This window comes from Amblyomma americanum, chromosome 1, assembly GCF_052857255.1.
Source record: "Amblyomma americanum isolate KBUSLIRL-KWMA chromosome 1, ASM5285725v1, whole genome shotgun sequence".
NCBI lineage: Eukaryota > Metazoa > Arthropoda > Arachnida > Ixodida > Ixodidae > Amblyomma > Amblyomma americanum.
In genome coordinates this window covers 254734913-254749741 of record NC_135497.1, presented here as the reverse complement: position 1 = coordinate 254749741, position 14829 = coordinate 254734913, and the positions used below count along the sequence as shown (strand labels likewise).

General features: G+C 49.3%; 1 protein-coding gene across 12 annotated transcripts in view; it reads left to right on the top strand.

The window, feature by feature from the left end:
- Positions 1–14829, top strand: part of LOC144114946 (calpain-9-like) — a 57829-nt gene that overhangs the window by 24299 nt on the left and 18701 nt on the right. For 9 of the 12 annotated variants that reach the window (XM_077649005.1, XM_077649006.1, XM_077649007.1 and 6 more), the window contains 6 exons: positions 1928–2180; positions 2764–2938; positions 4800–4877; positions 6869–7035; positions 7576–7748; positions 8887–9047. In XM_077649005.1, the coding sequence (XP_077505131.1) occupies positions 1928–2180; positions 2764–2938; positions 4800–4877; positions 6869–7035; positions 7576–7748; positions 8887–9047 (1007 nt within the window). The remainder of the gene's footprint in view (positions 1–1927; positions 2181–2763; positions 2939–4799; positions 4878–6868; positions 7036–7575; positions 7749–8886; positions 9048–14829) is intronic. The other 3 variants (XM_077649011.1, XM_077649009.1, XM_077649001.1) reach the window with 1 other exon arrangement.

Genomic DNA, 14829 nt, shown 5'->3' with positions numbered 1-14829 from the left:
TTGGCGTCGTGAACGAAAAAATTCCAGAGAAGCAACCTGGGTGGGCTACCCAGGTCACGTGACCTTGCGACGTCATCACATCCTGCCCACCGGATTGTGAGTAAACTGATCACCGTGGCAGGTGGCAGTTAAATTAATGATTGGTCGCTCGGGAAGAGCAACCTGGGCCGCACGAGGCCCACCGCTGGCAGCACCTGCCATCGCAGGGCAGTGACGCATCGCTTAACTGCGGCACCATCGCTCCAGGAGGGGTACGAGGACTTAACGCTATCTTGTCATACCCTTAAGGCGTATCTTTAGTGTCCCCTCTAATATTTTTGGCCATTAGCGCAACCACGGTCTCTCGAACATAACCTTGCGGGACGCTACCCAAACGTGTTACGGTGCGGCTACTACATTTACACGGCCACTTTTGCACTGTTGATTTTTAATATCTCCTTCTGTTCGCGTTCTATGTCGTGTTCTTGTGCGGGTTAACAGAGCGGCAGGATGAGAAGGCCGCCTCACGGAAGCCGGCGCCTGTCGCCTTGTGCAACGCCGCCGCGCCGCGCCCTTTCGCGTGTACCGTCACGCGAGACAAGAGCAAGTAGCACAGCGTGAAGCAAGCAGTCAGCGTGAAGCGCGCGAAAGCGCTCGAGTTCATCAGTTCCGCCGGACGAGCGTACGGCGGAGCTGCGATGGTCGAGGTCACCGGCACGGAAAGCAAGAAAAGCGGTTGGGGAGAGGTCGCGGCCAGCTCCGAAGGAAAAGTCCGAAGCAAACACTCCCGCAAGCAGCGCGTAACCCAGATGGGGCGCGCGGACGCGGCGAGAGTATGCGCAGGGAGTATGCTTGGCAGGTGGTGCCCTTGAACGGTGAATCAGTGGGCGGCCAGCGAGACCCGGCTTTTGCCCTCCCGATGTGTTTACACATCGTCAGCCGGAAGGGAGCCAAGAGTTGACCGACGCAAGAATCGCGGCATAGCACGGGCCTCCGCCAACGCGGGGCAGGCCGGGTCGATCGAGTTCCTGGACACGGAGGAGGACGTTGGCTTTACTCGCTCCTCTAACCTTAGCAAAAAAAAAAAAAGACCAAGAAGTACAAATAAATCACCGTTTTCAACAAAAACCAGATTGGTCCGACGGCGTCGAATCTCAGTCATCCTGCTGACTGTTGAACAATACGAAACATGTCCAGCGTGCCGATGGAGCCGAAGGTTCCACGGCCAGACAAAAGAGTAGAGGGCATCCCCCAATAGCTTAGATCGGCGCTGAAAGTTCTTCAGAATGCCTCTTGATTTTTGCCTTCTTTTTTTCTAGAGCAGGAAATTAGAAGCAAACACTTAGGTGACTTAGAAAATGAGAGCGTCAGTATTATGTGAACGTCGCCTGCTGACGAGACGTCTCACCTTGTTCACACTTTGCCGGTAGCTGCGCTGATTCTTCCCTCTCTGACGACAGGCGGACTGGAAACGTATGAGCAGACTGATAATTTTGTGTGGCGAGTAAAAACGTTAACGTCATTCAATCTCGTATTCACCACCCACATGGTATAGGCTTAGTCTTCCCGCGAACTAGCTTCTGGCTATTCTCTGTGTCTGGGCGAGTACAGATACAACAGTACAAAATGCGAACACGTAAGTGTCCTATGAGGTATACATGCTATTAGAGCAACTCTTGCGCTAGAAACAGAGCTTGAATACTGGTTAAGTTCTAGGCGTGATCTTTACTCCGCAGCATTGCTGCTATTAATTCGATCTCATTAAAATAACGAAGTAGAAATAAGTATAAAAAATGTGTTCGGTCATCGCTGCGGCAAAGGTGCACGCCCCCTTAACAATCAGGGCGCGCCCATGAATGTTGGGGCTGTTTTCGAGATTGGTCCCGTCTACAGCCGGCCACCGTTTCGCCCCGACTCTGACCACCCGGGCGTGCGTGTGCATACGCAGGTGATCGCTGGCTGCTGTCGGCCATCTCGTGCCTGACGAGTACGCCCCGGTTCCTGGACCGCGTGGTGCCGTCCGACCAGGGCTTCGGGCCGGGCTACTGCGGCCTGTTCCGGTTCCGCTTCTGGCGCTTCGGCGAATGGCACGAGCTGCTCGTGGACGACCGGCTGCCCACGCACCGCGGCCGCCTCTTCTACATGCACTCGGCCGACCCCAGCGAGTTCTGGGCGGCGTTGCTCGAGAAGGCCTACGCCAAGTACGCACTCGCCTCCACATCGTGTTTATGCGCTCGCTGTGGGATGCTGTAGCCTCTATTCGATCATTTTATGCCACGCCCGCACTCGTAACCCGCACACGGAACATCGCTTTCCCTAATCTACGATATTCTTTGTGTATGAATGAGAAGGGCCCGTCACCCCTGCGTATTCCGTCGCACCGTTTGCGTTCAGCAAGGTGGAAAGTAGACTTGAACAGGTGAACCCGCTTCTAAGCGCTGTACAGTAACCCGTTCATGAAAAACTTCGTCGTGGTGAGCTTCTCGGCGCACGCCAAAATGTACGAGTCGACTTTCAGGGGTGCGTATCTAATAGTACTGATTAAAACAAAAATGTGTGGGTAGCTGAGAAGAAAGGCGCGTACCACCTGTGCAATAAAATGGCGGGATGTGGTATAGCAACGGAAGTTGTGAAGTTGCTTGTAGCTGGAGGCGCCGGGATAAGACAACGCGAGAAAAAGCGGGCCCAGAAGCACCACTGCCGATGACGCAAAATCAGGCTTTGCAGCAGGCTGGCAACTTTTGGCGCATCTGGCGGGCGCTAACGGCTGGGCGCGCGTCGCAGGTTCTACGGCGGCTACGACCAGCTGCAACTGGGCCACACGGGGCGCGCCCTACAGGATCTGACGGGTGGCGTGGCGCAGACCTTCCGCATGGCGCACGTGGATCCGCCCATGGCCTTCTCCATGGTCTCCAGCGCCGTGCCTCGCTCCACGCTCATGGCTGCTTGCATCATACCGGTGAGGGGAAGCAAACGCGCTGGTTGGCCTTAGAGCCTACCTTGCCTGAACCATGCAACGCCTTGCTTTCCTCTGGCTTTGAAAGCTTCGTATGTGCACACAAATAAAGTGTCAAGAAACAAACGTCTTCCCAAAGGCACGGTGTGGGATATTTTTTTTTTTCAACGTCACCGTTCCAGAAATTGCATGCTATACAAGGGACTCTAACGATCCAGATTAAATTAGAATTGTTGAGCGTGGGATGAGATCAGCTTAACAAAAGATGTTGCGAACAAGGGCTCTGCGGTAACTTGAAGCAGTGACATGCAATCTGCCATCACGATCGTCGTCGAATATTTCCGTCGTCTCCGTCGGTTCTTTCGAACTAAAAAAGTTTTCTTTGATAAATTATAGTATCCAATAGGAAACTGACACTGAGGTTTTTATATCGTGCTTGGTAGCTTAAAAATTTTCGCACATTCCTTGGGGACGCTTTGCTAATTCATCTTCACTAATGTACTGAACAATCAGAATGCTTTACACGACCCACCGCACTATAATACCGCGTTCCGTAGGATTAGGCAATCTTACACACTCATAGATGATGCCGAGGAAGTGACGTATACGTTTTGCTTCGGGCGCTATCTTCACTAAGTCAAACACTGATGGCGCAGGTACAGAGCATAAGATCGTGGCAGGTCGTTTTCTTTTATACACGCTGTATCCAAACGCCATTGTAGACAAGTCTGCAACAGCCATGACAACAACGCTTGACTGGTAGGTACAGTGTGCAATACAAAATTACGACCAATCACAACTGCGTTTGCGTAAGCTACTTTTCGTGTATAAGACAATTATTTGCAGCGCAACCCACGCGACGACGAAAAGATGATGATTGCATGTGATTGCAGCCTTTTAAGTATAGCATTCATTGCACTGGTTCTATATGCACATCAATTCCAGTACCGACGAATACGAAGGCTATTCCAAACTTCCATTAGAGAGAAATAACTCGTGAACTCGGCCCTTAATATTTACTCGACAGCGCGGATTATATATAACATGAAATGCCCCTGTTAGTAATTTCACCGATAATGTTTTATGGGAAGCAATGGAGGCTGTTTCTGGTTGCAAGAAAACCAAATTTACTGATATTTATACCCACCAGATGAGTTCAGAAAAGGCGAAAAACTGAACGCGCTATTGTAGAAATGTTAACGTATCACCAACTTCGTTTGGCGCTTATAGACCTTTCCACCGTTTGCAGCTTTAATGAGCGCGCGTGCGTGCTGTACTGCGCTGCGCATGCGCAGTAGATACCTGTATAAAATCGGCCAATCAGAACGCTCGTGGCACAGCCCAGTGGAAATATGGCTGCGCCCAAAAAGGCAAATGTGAGAAGGTCTACACTCGGACTTCAACCGCCGTTCCATACATTACTGTTCCGTAAAGGGTTAGTACATAGCCCATGTGAAATAAAATGGCATTCTGTTCTTATAATTTGTTGTACGTTGTGTGAAGAAATGTGCGAGCTCGTTAATGGCCAAAATTTGTCGAGCCACATCGCCGAGGGTAATTGAGTTTTCGAAATTATAAAAACTGGTATGGCTTTTACTGACGGCGGCCTAAAAATTTCTAAAAGCCTTTTTTTGATAAATTAGGGGCGGGTTTCTCTGACACACCTGGTATATGTTAGAGCAAAGAGGAACTACCTGGTGACCGGGTGCTCTGTCACATTTGCGGAGACGAAACTGATGGACACAGGGGATTTAGAGACTGTAACAGCCGGTAGTGCAATACCTTTCCTGCGAAAATTCAGTCGATGATTACGCTGCAAGAGATGTGACAGGCCTATTTCACCTTTTTTTTTCTCTCCTTGTAGGATCATCACAAGAGCCCGGCGAGACTAAATAATGGCTTATACACGCAGCATGCTTACAGCGTGACGGGAATAGCAAAGGTCAGTATTAAACTACCAGCATCTTATAATACGCGGTGAGCAGCCACGAATAGCGCTCTTAAACGTGTGTCTATTTTGTTTAGAAAGCGATCAGTGGGTCCGCTATCTGCGCTGCGAGAGACGGTGGTGCAATAGAATTTCGTTCATACGCAACTGCATGTGCTCCAAGCATCCGCTCGGTGTTCGGTAATAGTGATATGGTTAGTGCCATTCTAAATGAAAGCGTCAAAGTGGCCTCCTAAAAGAAAACTTTAATAAAATTCTAATGCGCAATGTTTTCAATTCAGGCGGCTTCCCTCGGCTGATCCATTCGGGGGAAAATCGGCCGTTCGAATTTAGTCCCTGGCTTTATTTATACTTTAACCTCATCTTTTCGCTCCTTCGGAGTCTGTTGGCAATATGGATGGCATTAGTGCAATTTGGATGGCACTGGTGGGCTGCGACACCAAGGACTCAAGCACGCGTTGGGTGTCGCACGCCCTATATACCATGCTTGGTCTTTGCATGTATATTCATTTTAAATCCCACTTCAACGTTTTCATCCTTTTCCTCACTTCGCGGCTGTGTGGTGACCACGCAGAGTGAGACAGTTACCGCGCCTTCCCTCTCCTCGGAACCCCCTCCTCCTTCTTATCCTCCTCATTTTTAGTTATCCGCATCTGTGCGGCTCAGGCGTGCCGCTAAAAACGCGGGAAACTATCCCAAGAAATCACTGCGCTTTTAAAAATTATGCCTAGAAGATACTTTGCAGGAGGCCACTTTTCCCAAATAAGCATACAGTCTGGATCCTTACAGAGAAACACGAGGACAGGTCGCTGTGAACATACAAGCGCACCCGCTTTTAAATGCACATTCCACCGTTCAGGTCAGTTCTTTGCTATTTCTAAAAAGAAAGCTATCTCACAAGAGGCACTTTGTAACGAGCCTTTTAATAACCCGTTGCCAAATTTTATGTTATATTCATCTTCATAATCATCAGCAGCAGCAACTCAGTTACACCAACTGCTGGACAAAGGCCTCTTCCATCGATCTCTTTAATTCTTCCTATATATTGCGCCAGCTGCGGCCACCCTATTCCAACCAATTTCTTAGCCCGATCCTCCCTCCACCTGACTCTATGCCGCCTCCTTCCACACGTACGACTTTGTTTGCAATTCGCCGTGGAGGCTCAGGGGCTGTAGCGTTCACCTCCTGTTCTCAAGGTCGCACGTTAGAACCTGCCCACGGCGGCTGAATTTCAATGACGGGAAGGTACAAAAATGCCCGCGTGCAGAGGTTTAGGTGCACGTTAAAAGACTGTGGGTGGTCCAACTTAACCCTGGGCCCTTTATTACGGCTTGGCTTATATTGGCCATGAATAACACCAGTCAGTTATATGCGACGACATTCGTGCGGATCAGAAGCGGTAGCCCGGAAGATTGGGAAACATCTTAACATCCCGTGGCACCTTACCCTGCTCTCGAAGTGCCGTTTCTTAAAACCAAAGCACTTAATTCTGCTTTTCTTGCTGCATTCCTACCCACTCCGTTTGACGTATACTCGGGTAGGCCGTTTTAATAATTTTTTACATATTTTTTAACGTTACTGCATGCCATCGCCAACTCTATAGATACCGAGATGTCACCCTAAACAGAAAGGAGTAAAAATGGAGTAAGCTGCCCTCTAGCGCGCTGACTTTTATAAAAGAGGGTGCGCTAGAGGACAGCTCACCCCATTTTTACTCCCACATACGCTTATTCGTATTTAGAGCGATCCATCCGCGGGACTATGCTTGATTTCTGTGCATGCGTCTGAACGCGGTTTTCTCTGCAGTGCATCTAAGGGCGTCGTTGCGACCTTGTTGCGTTAAACGCGGAGTTTAGCCGAACGAGTCTGCAGCGAAGCCGGCATTGTCTCGGCATCTCTGGTCCGAGATGCTTGAGACAATGAGAACGCTCTCGTGCCCGGCCAAAGCGTCGCCGCGAATCAGTGGCGGTGCGCTGCGTGCGCAGGTGCGCGTCAAGCAGGGCGAGGTGACGCTCATCCGGCTGCGCAACCCGTGGGGCCGCGGCGAGTGGAACGGGCCCTGGAGCGACCGCTCCTGGGAGTGGGACAGCCTCTCCGAGAGGGACCGGCAGCTGCTCGGACTGCGCCAGCCGCCCTCCGACGGAGAGTTCTGGTTGGTCTCCTCCCTCACTCACTGCCTGTGCGCCCAGAGCACAGTTCACCCGCATGCGCACTTTCGCCAAACTGCTCGACTTTTCTCGCACGAGCTTTTGTTCCATCCGCTGGGTCCTTTTCGCTCAAGTGCCAAACAGAAATCGCACTTCACTCCTTCACTCGTTGGCTCTCTCCTTCTTCCCGTGCTCTTCTCCTAGAAGGGCTGAGTAGCTCCAATCGATATGATCATCTTTTTTTGGCGATCCAAGAAATTTTGTCATTAAAGGCAATGCTAAAGAGAGAGATGTTTACGTACGAGTTTCTAGCAAGGGACCCGATTGACACGTTCGCAAACGTTTATGTTATATTTGAGGGAAACAACTATACCGGAGTAACTTCCTCCTGTTGTGATGCGCTGCGTACGTATATAGCGTCTGTGCACGCGCACAATCGCGCACAACGGCGCTCACGCTACAGCGTGGACTTGCGAGCTGGAGGTGAGCGCTCACTTCGAGCGCGTGCTCAGTGCCGTAGGTAGAGTCGCTTTCCTCCTTCGCAGGATGTCTTTTGAGGACTTCACGTTGAACTTCACGCACTTGGACCTGGTGCACATTGGGCCGGACGACTGGATGCAGGAGTCGGCGCTTCACAGCAAGAAGCCCTGGCGCGCCGTGCTGGCCAGGCGTCGCTGGAGGGCGGGCTACAACGCCGGAGGAGGACCCAACCACCCAGGTCAGTGGCGGCCTCTCGACTCACCAGGCTACTTCTCTCATAACGGCATCAGGGAAACCATACCGCTGTAAGCGAATTCGCAGACCTTAAGGACAGACTAGATGGTGCTGTGAGATGTCCGTGAGTAGGGTCCCTTGTCTCTGAGCCTTGAAAGTAGTGACGATCGAATTCGGGTGGCGCCCTCCATGCTGCATCGATCTTACGGTTTCTGTTCGCGGCTAACTGTGATAGGCGCTGAGGAGCGCCGAATTCGGTTGAATGAAAAAAGAAAGGCTTTAGGCAGCGTCTGTAGTCTATCGAGCAGGAAATGCGAAAGCATACGTGACCAGCTGCGCTTATTCGACCCGGCATCGTGCACCCTTGGTGGACTTGCCTTTTCCTTCGCGATTTTCTATAAGCCAAGTAACGTGGTTGCATGGGCACCTGTCATATGCGCATCCATTCTTGATGGCATACAACTGTTTGAGACTGCACAATCAGTTCGGTACACAGTTAGATGTGGTATGTCATAAGTACCGGTTTATTTCGATAAAATAAAAGAAAAATATTTGCTAGAAAACGGTTTACATTTTAGCGGGAAGGTAGAAATAAGACGCTGTTTCGGGAGCACCTCCGGATGAACGTGAGGGGAACGATAGATAGATAGATAGATAGATAGATAGATAGATAGATAGATAGATAGATAGATAGATAGATAGACAGACAGACAGACAGACAGACAGACAGACAGACAGACAGACAGACAGACAGATAGATAGATAGATAGATAGATAGATAGATAGATAGATAGATAGATAGATAGATAGATAGATAGATAGATAGATAGATAGATATAGATAGATAGATAGATAGATAGATAGATAGATAGATAGATATATAGATAGATAGATAGATAGATAGATAGATAGATAGATAGATAGATAGATAGATAGATAGATAGATAGATAGATAGATAGAGAGGAGGAGGGAAAGGCAAGGATGTTAACCAGAAGGGGGTTCCGGGCGATAAATTTCAATGTATAGTTGTAAGCAGAAGCAATTATACGGTGCAGCGAAAGTTCCACACGAGCTATACTTTCTGTATATTTTCTGGTATGGTAGATGTTTCGCATCTTTTTTTAAATTGTTTTCTATGCAGAAACGACGGGCTGCAATCCGCAGTTTCACGTGCAAATTCCCAAGACGAGCTCAAGCAAATGTCACATGGTGGTCTCCGTGACGCAGCAGTACGTCACAGACGCCCTACGAGACGGCGGCAAGAGGCCGACGTTACACCCCGTCGGTTTCGCCATATACGAGGTGAGGCACGCGAAAGCTCTGCTGGGAAGCCCTGCTGCAGACAAAGCGTAAACTGTAGCGGCGCCTCAGCTGTCGTCTTTCCTTGATAACTGCAGTGGAATCCATGGTCTCCAGAATTTTTATATTAAAAAATATGAATTTGCCATCATGCGGCCTTGCGAGAAGCAGCTTTCTTGTTGAAACGAGAGGTGGGTGGTTTGTTGTCCGTAAAATCATACACTCTGTAAAAACATGAAATTTATCAGGGGTGGATAAGGCGCTGTGATTTAAAGCTTTTGTCACAACACAACAGATAGTTTAGAAAAAGGGGACCGAAATTTTGTGACTCCAATCTTCGTCGCGCACAAATGATTTTGGGCATGTAGAAGCGCAGAAAAGTGACCAAGTTTAAGAACAGGGGCTGACCGGAAAATACCACGCCTGAATTGAATTCACCGTTTGCGGCGGCTCACCGGTTAAACGCAGCGAAGTTTTCAGTAAGCAAACTGGCGAATTTCCCGCTATTCATGCTGAATTATGCTGCAAAAAAGAACGAGCGTAATTAATATTCCTATTCAACTAATCACATAAGAATAACTCAGGCGTGGTTTTCTAAACAACAACAAAAACGACACCAGCAGCAGCAACAACACGGAAACTTCCCTGTTTGAATCCTTCGCCAGTTCTTATTCATGTTTTCCGGATGTCCAACTAGACGCTATCATTAGGCTGATCAAATGTAGAGAGCGAGCTGTCTTGGATCCAGTAATATCCCATGCATCTTTAAATCCTTCTGAACGAGATAAAATGAGGTAAAGCAAAAAGCCTCGCTAACCATTCATTTGTCCGGAACGTAGGAAACAGTGATTGAGCAGCAGCGCCGAAATTGTTTACAGTGAGGCGAAGTACCACGCTTTCCGCCGGAGGTCACACGAAAAACCAAGACCTTAAGCGTGCTTTGTGTTTTGCGCATGCGCATGACAGACGCGCTATTTTGTTCGGCCCCCAAACGGGAGATTTTTCCATTCTTTCTTCTCGCGTGCAGGCTGTCATCCTTTTCATCTATACAGCCCTTGCAGTCTTCGAAACGCAATTCTTGCAATTCTTCTAAACGCAGCTGTTGCGTATGCAAACTGAACAAATGTTTAAGCCGTCCATCTCTGCCCGCCTTAGCGACGAGATATACGTATACGTATACGCGACGCAACATTGTTATGCCGTTTATGGATCAGTGTTGCATTTACCAATTACTATGCTTTCCGAATGGGGATGGCCGACAGTCCTGCCTGTGAAAGCTGCGGTTGTGAGGAGACCATCGCTCATCTTCTCTGTGAGTGCCCTGCATTTACGAGTGCGAGACATACGCTGTGTTGTGCCCTGGACCGCCTCGATCCTCGCCCATTAACAGAGCAAAAGATCCTCGGTCCGTGGCCACAGCATTCGACTGCCCTCAAGGCATACAGGACACTCTTTGCCTACTTGAGAGCGACTGGATTGAGTGACAAATTGTGACAGCGTTGTGCGTGTGTGTGTTATGCCTTTTTCCCTTCTCTCTTCCTCCTTTTAGTCCCCTCATCCCTCTTCCCCAGTGCAGGGTAGCCAACCGGAACCCCTTTCTGGTTAACATCCCTGCCTTTTCCTCCTACTCTTTATCTATCTATCTAGTAAGGCTGTAAGCGCACAGCCTATCAAAAATGAACACGTATACACCGAACGGGCGCAGCACGAAAGGAAAACTGGTCGCGCGCAAGGTGAAATGGCGAGCCGTATTGGACAAAGATGGCCCCGCGAGTTTACAGCGGCATTTCTACAATATGCCTCATGAGTGGTTGAGCGTCATGTTTCTCTGTCCGTCGTGCGTGAAAGTAACAAATTTACAAGGCTGTGCTCCGTTACATTGTACAGCGAAATATTTCATAGCTAGTGGTGTGATGACCTGCCCCTAAGCCTATATCATTGCCGGCTCCTTCACATCATATTACAAAAACGTGTCCAATTGGTAATAAACGTTCGGCACTGAGTGATGAATTAATCCCTCATTTGAATTCCAGTCCAGCTTGGTGGTTTCCCATAAACTAGCGGGCAAGCTTGGCTATATTTTTCACTATTTCTGCGCCTGCGCTCTGAGGCCCCCTTTTTCGCTTCCAGTTAAAAGTGTCATGACGAAAATACCACCATGACCAAAGGTGATTTCCGGCGGGGGACACTGAGGCCTTATTACGCAGCTCAGTTCAGTGCGGCGCACTTTCAATGACCACTTCCGTGCGAGGAGTTAGAGCGCTGACAGGCAACCTTACTGATACATAGCTCCACGTGTGAACTCGGCGATACAACGGGTTTCTTTTCCGCGCGCGCAGCTTTCAGAAGCTGTATAATGTTCCCGTTCTTGTGTTCTAGGATGCAGTACCGGGACATCCTTTCAAACTCGGCGGCAACGTCTCAGTACGAATGGAACTTGGTGGAAACTTTCTCCTTTACTGCAATGCGGTTCCGAAATCAAGGCCTCATCTTGTTTCACTCGAAGCGATGGAAATAACGAAACGGAGCAACGAATTCCACGCGAAAAGGGCGCACAACGGCCTGCCATTCATATATACGAAGAACTGCAGTCTTATAGAACGTTATGCGCCACGCAACTGTAGAGTCCCCTCCGCTCCCTGGGACCTCTGCTTACACCCAGGAAAGCACACAAGCACATCCGCCGACAACAAAGCATTTACTGTTCGTCTCGCTGTGCGGTTCATGGTCGCCGAAAACGCCGCACGTTCGCGTGATCTAGCCTCTGCAGCGCAAAGGGAAAGCCATCCCGTTCTGAGCGTGTCGCGTGCACGTAACCTTGAGCTTCGGGCCGCCACGTCGTAAACGCCTGTCGCGCACGCAAATGCGCGGTATACGCTGGGACCGGACATGGAGAGGCGATCGCGTGCAACGCTATACGCAGGCTCCCGCACTCGATCGCGCCTTGCGTGCGCGGCACAGGCTGCGTTCCGGTGCGGTGTCCACTGAATGCCCGGCGTCTCCGTGCGGCTCGTATAGGCTGCATCAGCGTCACGAGCGAGAGGCTTTGGCGCGCTAAACGGCAAAAGCTAGCTTGTTATATAGAGCACGCAACCTGGCTCGTCGTTAATTGTTGGAGCGCTTCCCAAGGAGCGTGCACCGAGCTGTTTCTTTTTGGCCAGCCCTCCATCAGCACAGGCTGCACCATTATCCCGCGCATCAGTGACACGCGGGGTTTAAGGCCCTTGTTTGCATGGCTTATGGCGATGTGCATTGCGAACAAAATTCACTCGGTGGTGCCCGGTACCTCCGAGCCGCTTTACCTTGAGTAAATAGGCGGAGCCGTTATCAAGAGTTTGCTTGCTGCAGTCAAAAATCGGTAATCACAGCGCCTCACTCACGGTGGACGCCTGAACCGCCTCGTGAGGGGAGGGATGGAAGGAGACAGAGTTGCCGTTGTGCATGGCTGCGGATTAATATCGACCAGATAGGATTTTTTTAAACTTTCTTTGGTATCGCACAGCACGCGGGTATTTCTCCGCAGATTGAGCGTATATATCGACTTCAGACCGAGAACGGCTGTGCGCCTGTCTGTCTAGCATTTTGGAGTGTTCATCCCCTCTCCACTCCTTTTTTTCTTTTCACTGCTTGTATTAGCGCGCGTGCGGTCCTTATAATGGAATTGCCAAAGTGATGGCAGTCTTTAAGTTCCAGTGATTATTGAAGCACTCTGATTGAATTTGCTTGGAAAGGTTGTGAGCATTAGAGCCGACGCTGGTGCGACATGTTTTCTACTTTTACATGTCCTTTTGCGCACTGCCGGCACTACGCAATTACCGCCACATAATGTTGAGCCGTGGATGAAACTAGCATAGCTGGGGTCAATCACTGAACTTCCCTTCCCTGAAAGCGTAAACAATATATTCGCCAAGTTGTGAGGTGTCAGAAGACCTATTTAAAGGCAAAACTGAGCTCTCTCCATACTTGTCTGGTGTGTGTATACGTCGCAGAACTATATGTGTGCGTCTCGCCCTTTCATTTTGATCGGAAGATAATCTTTCGCAATACACCCCTTCAGGCCTTTACAAATGTTTCATTTAAACAGCATGCGGACGCGGAGGCGGCAAAAGAGACGAGAGTGGAACTACCTGTTTGACGCGAGAAGCGAGCAGGAGGTGGTCAGAATGATGAGGTGATGATGGGGCCGAATATTGTCATGAAGCCGTACGGGGAACGGAGACCGCGCTAGAGATGAGAAAGATGAATGGGATGATGAAAATAGCAACGTACCCTCTTTGCCAAAAGTAACCTGGCGACAGGTTGTTGCTTCTCAACCGTATAACGAAGAATTCACGGCGCCCCTAAAGACCGAAAGGTGTCAGAACGGGAGATCAAGGGTTCAGCTTCAGGGCTGCCTTAAGTGTACATTCGAAGTCGGCGAAAAGCATACGCAAGATGCAAAAAGTCAAGCACAGGCCGTTTATGAAATTGTTTCATTCTTCGAACTGCGTCGTCGTCAGAGTATGTCTGTCTATTTAGCGTTAGTGGCGACATATATGAACCAAAACATATCATATTTAATGTCGTGATATTTATCATCATCATCGGCAGCAGCCTGACTACACCCACTGCAGGATAAAAGGATAAAGGCCTCTTCCATGTCTCTCCAATTAACCCTGTCCTTTGCCAGCCGCGCCCACCCTATGCCTGCAAACTTCCGAATCTCATCCGCCCACCTATCTTTCTGCCGCCCCAGCTACGCTTGCCTTCTCTCTTGGAATCCACTCCGTTACCCTTAAACACCAGCGGTTATCTTGCGTTCGCAGTACATGCTCTGCCCAAGCCAATTTCTTCCTCTTGATTTTGACTAGGATGTCATTAATCCGCGTTTGTTCCCTCACCCACTCTGCCCGCTTCCGATCTCTTAACGTTACACCTATCATTTTTCTTTCCATGGCTCGCTGTGTTGTCCTTAGCTTAAGCTAAACCCTTTTCGTTAGCCTCCACGTTTCTGTCCCGTAGGTGAGTATACCGGTAAGACAGAGCTGTTGTACACTTTTCTCTTGACTGATATTGGCAACCTGCTATTCATGACCTGAGAGAACCTGCCATATTTATGTTTATTTATGGTATGTTATTTATGTTATGTTATGTTATGTTATGTTGATATTTATGTTGTATGCAAAATATACCATTTGGAGAGAAAGGAACACAAGGTGGACAATACAGGCGCTGTCGTTCCTGTGTCACCGTGCTGTGTCCGCGCTGTTATTTTGTCGTGTTGAACCAGTTAGCTCGCAGCAGTACCCTTATATACCCTTTAGACTTGGGTCTTTTTTTTTTGGAATTGTGTCCTTTGTGTGTACCGAATCGTACGGATGAGCATCAGCTCGCACTTCATGCAGTGACTGACTGCTTCGTTAATCCATTTTAACCTGATAATTATTCAGCGGGTCAACGTATCCACACCGCACGACATAGACCGTCGGGCATACCGCTTTAGTTTCCTCCTCATGCAAAATATCAGTCAGTTTATTTTTTAGGCTTCTCGACTCAAGTTACCTAAGGCCCTCGGCACAGAGCGTACCTGTATAGCGCCCTATTTCCACCTGCAGTATGTGCATCGTACATTGCGCCAAAAGCTGTAATTCGCTCTGCTGCAGCTCTTCCGTCTTTCAAGTGCAGCAGGAAGAGGGTGCGGTAATCGACATACTGCGACGCATGGGGTAAACGCCTGTAATTGGGTGGCGCATACTGTTCTCACACACTGCGCTGAATATGACTTCGCAGGTTCGTGCATCGAGCC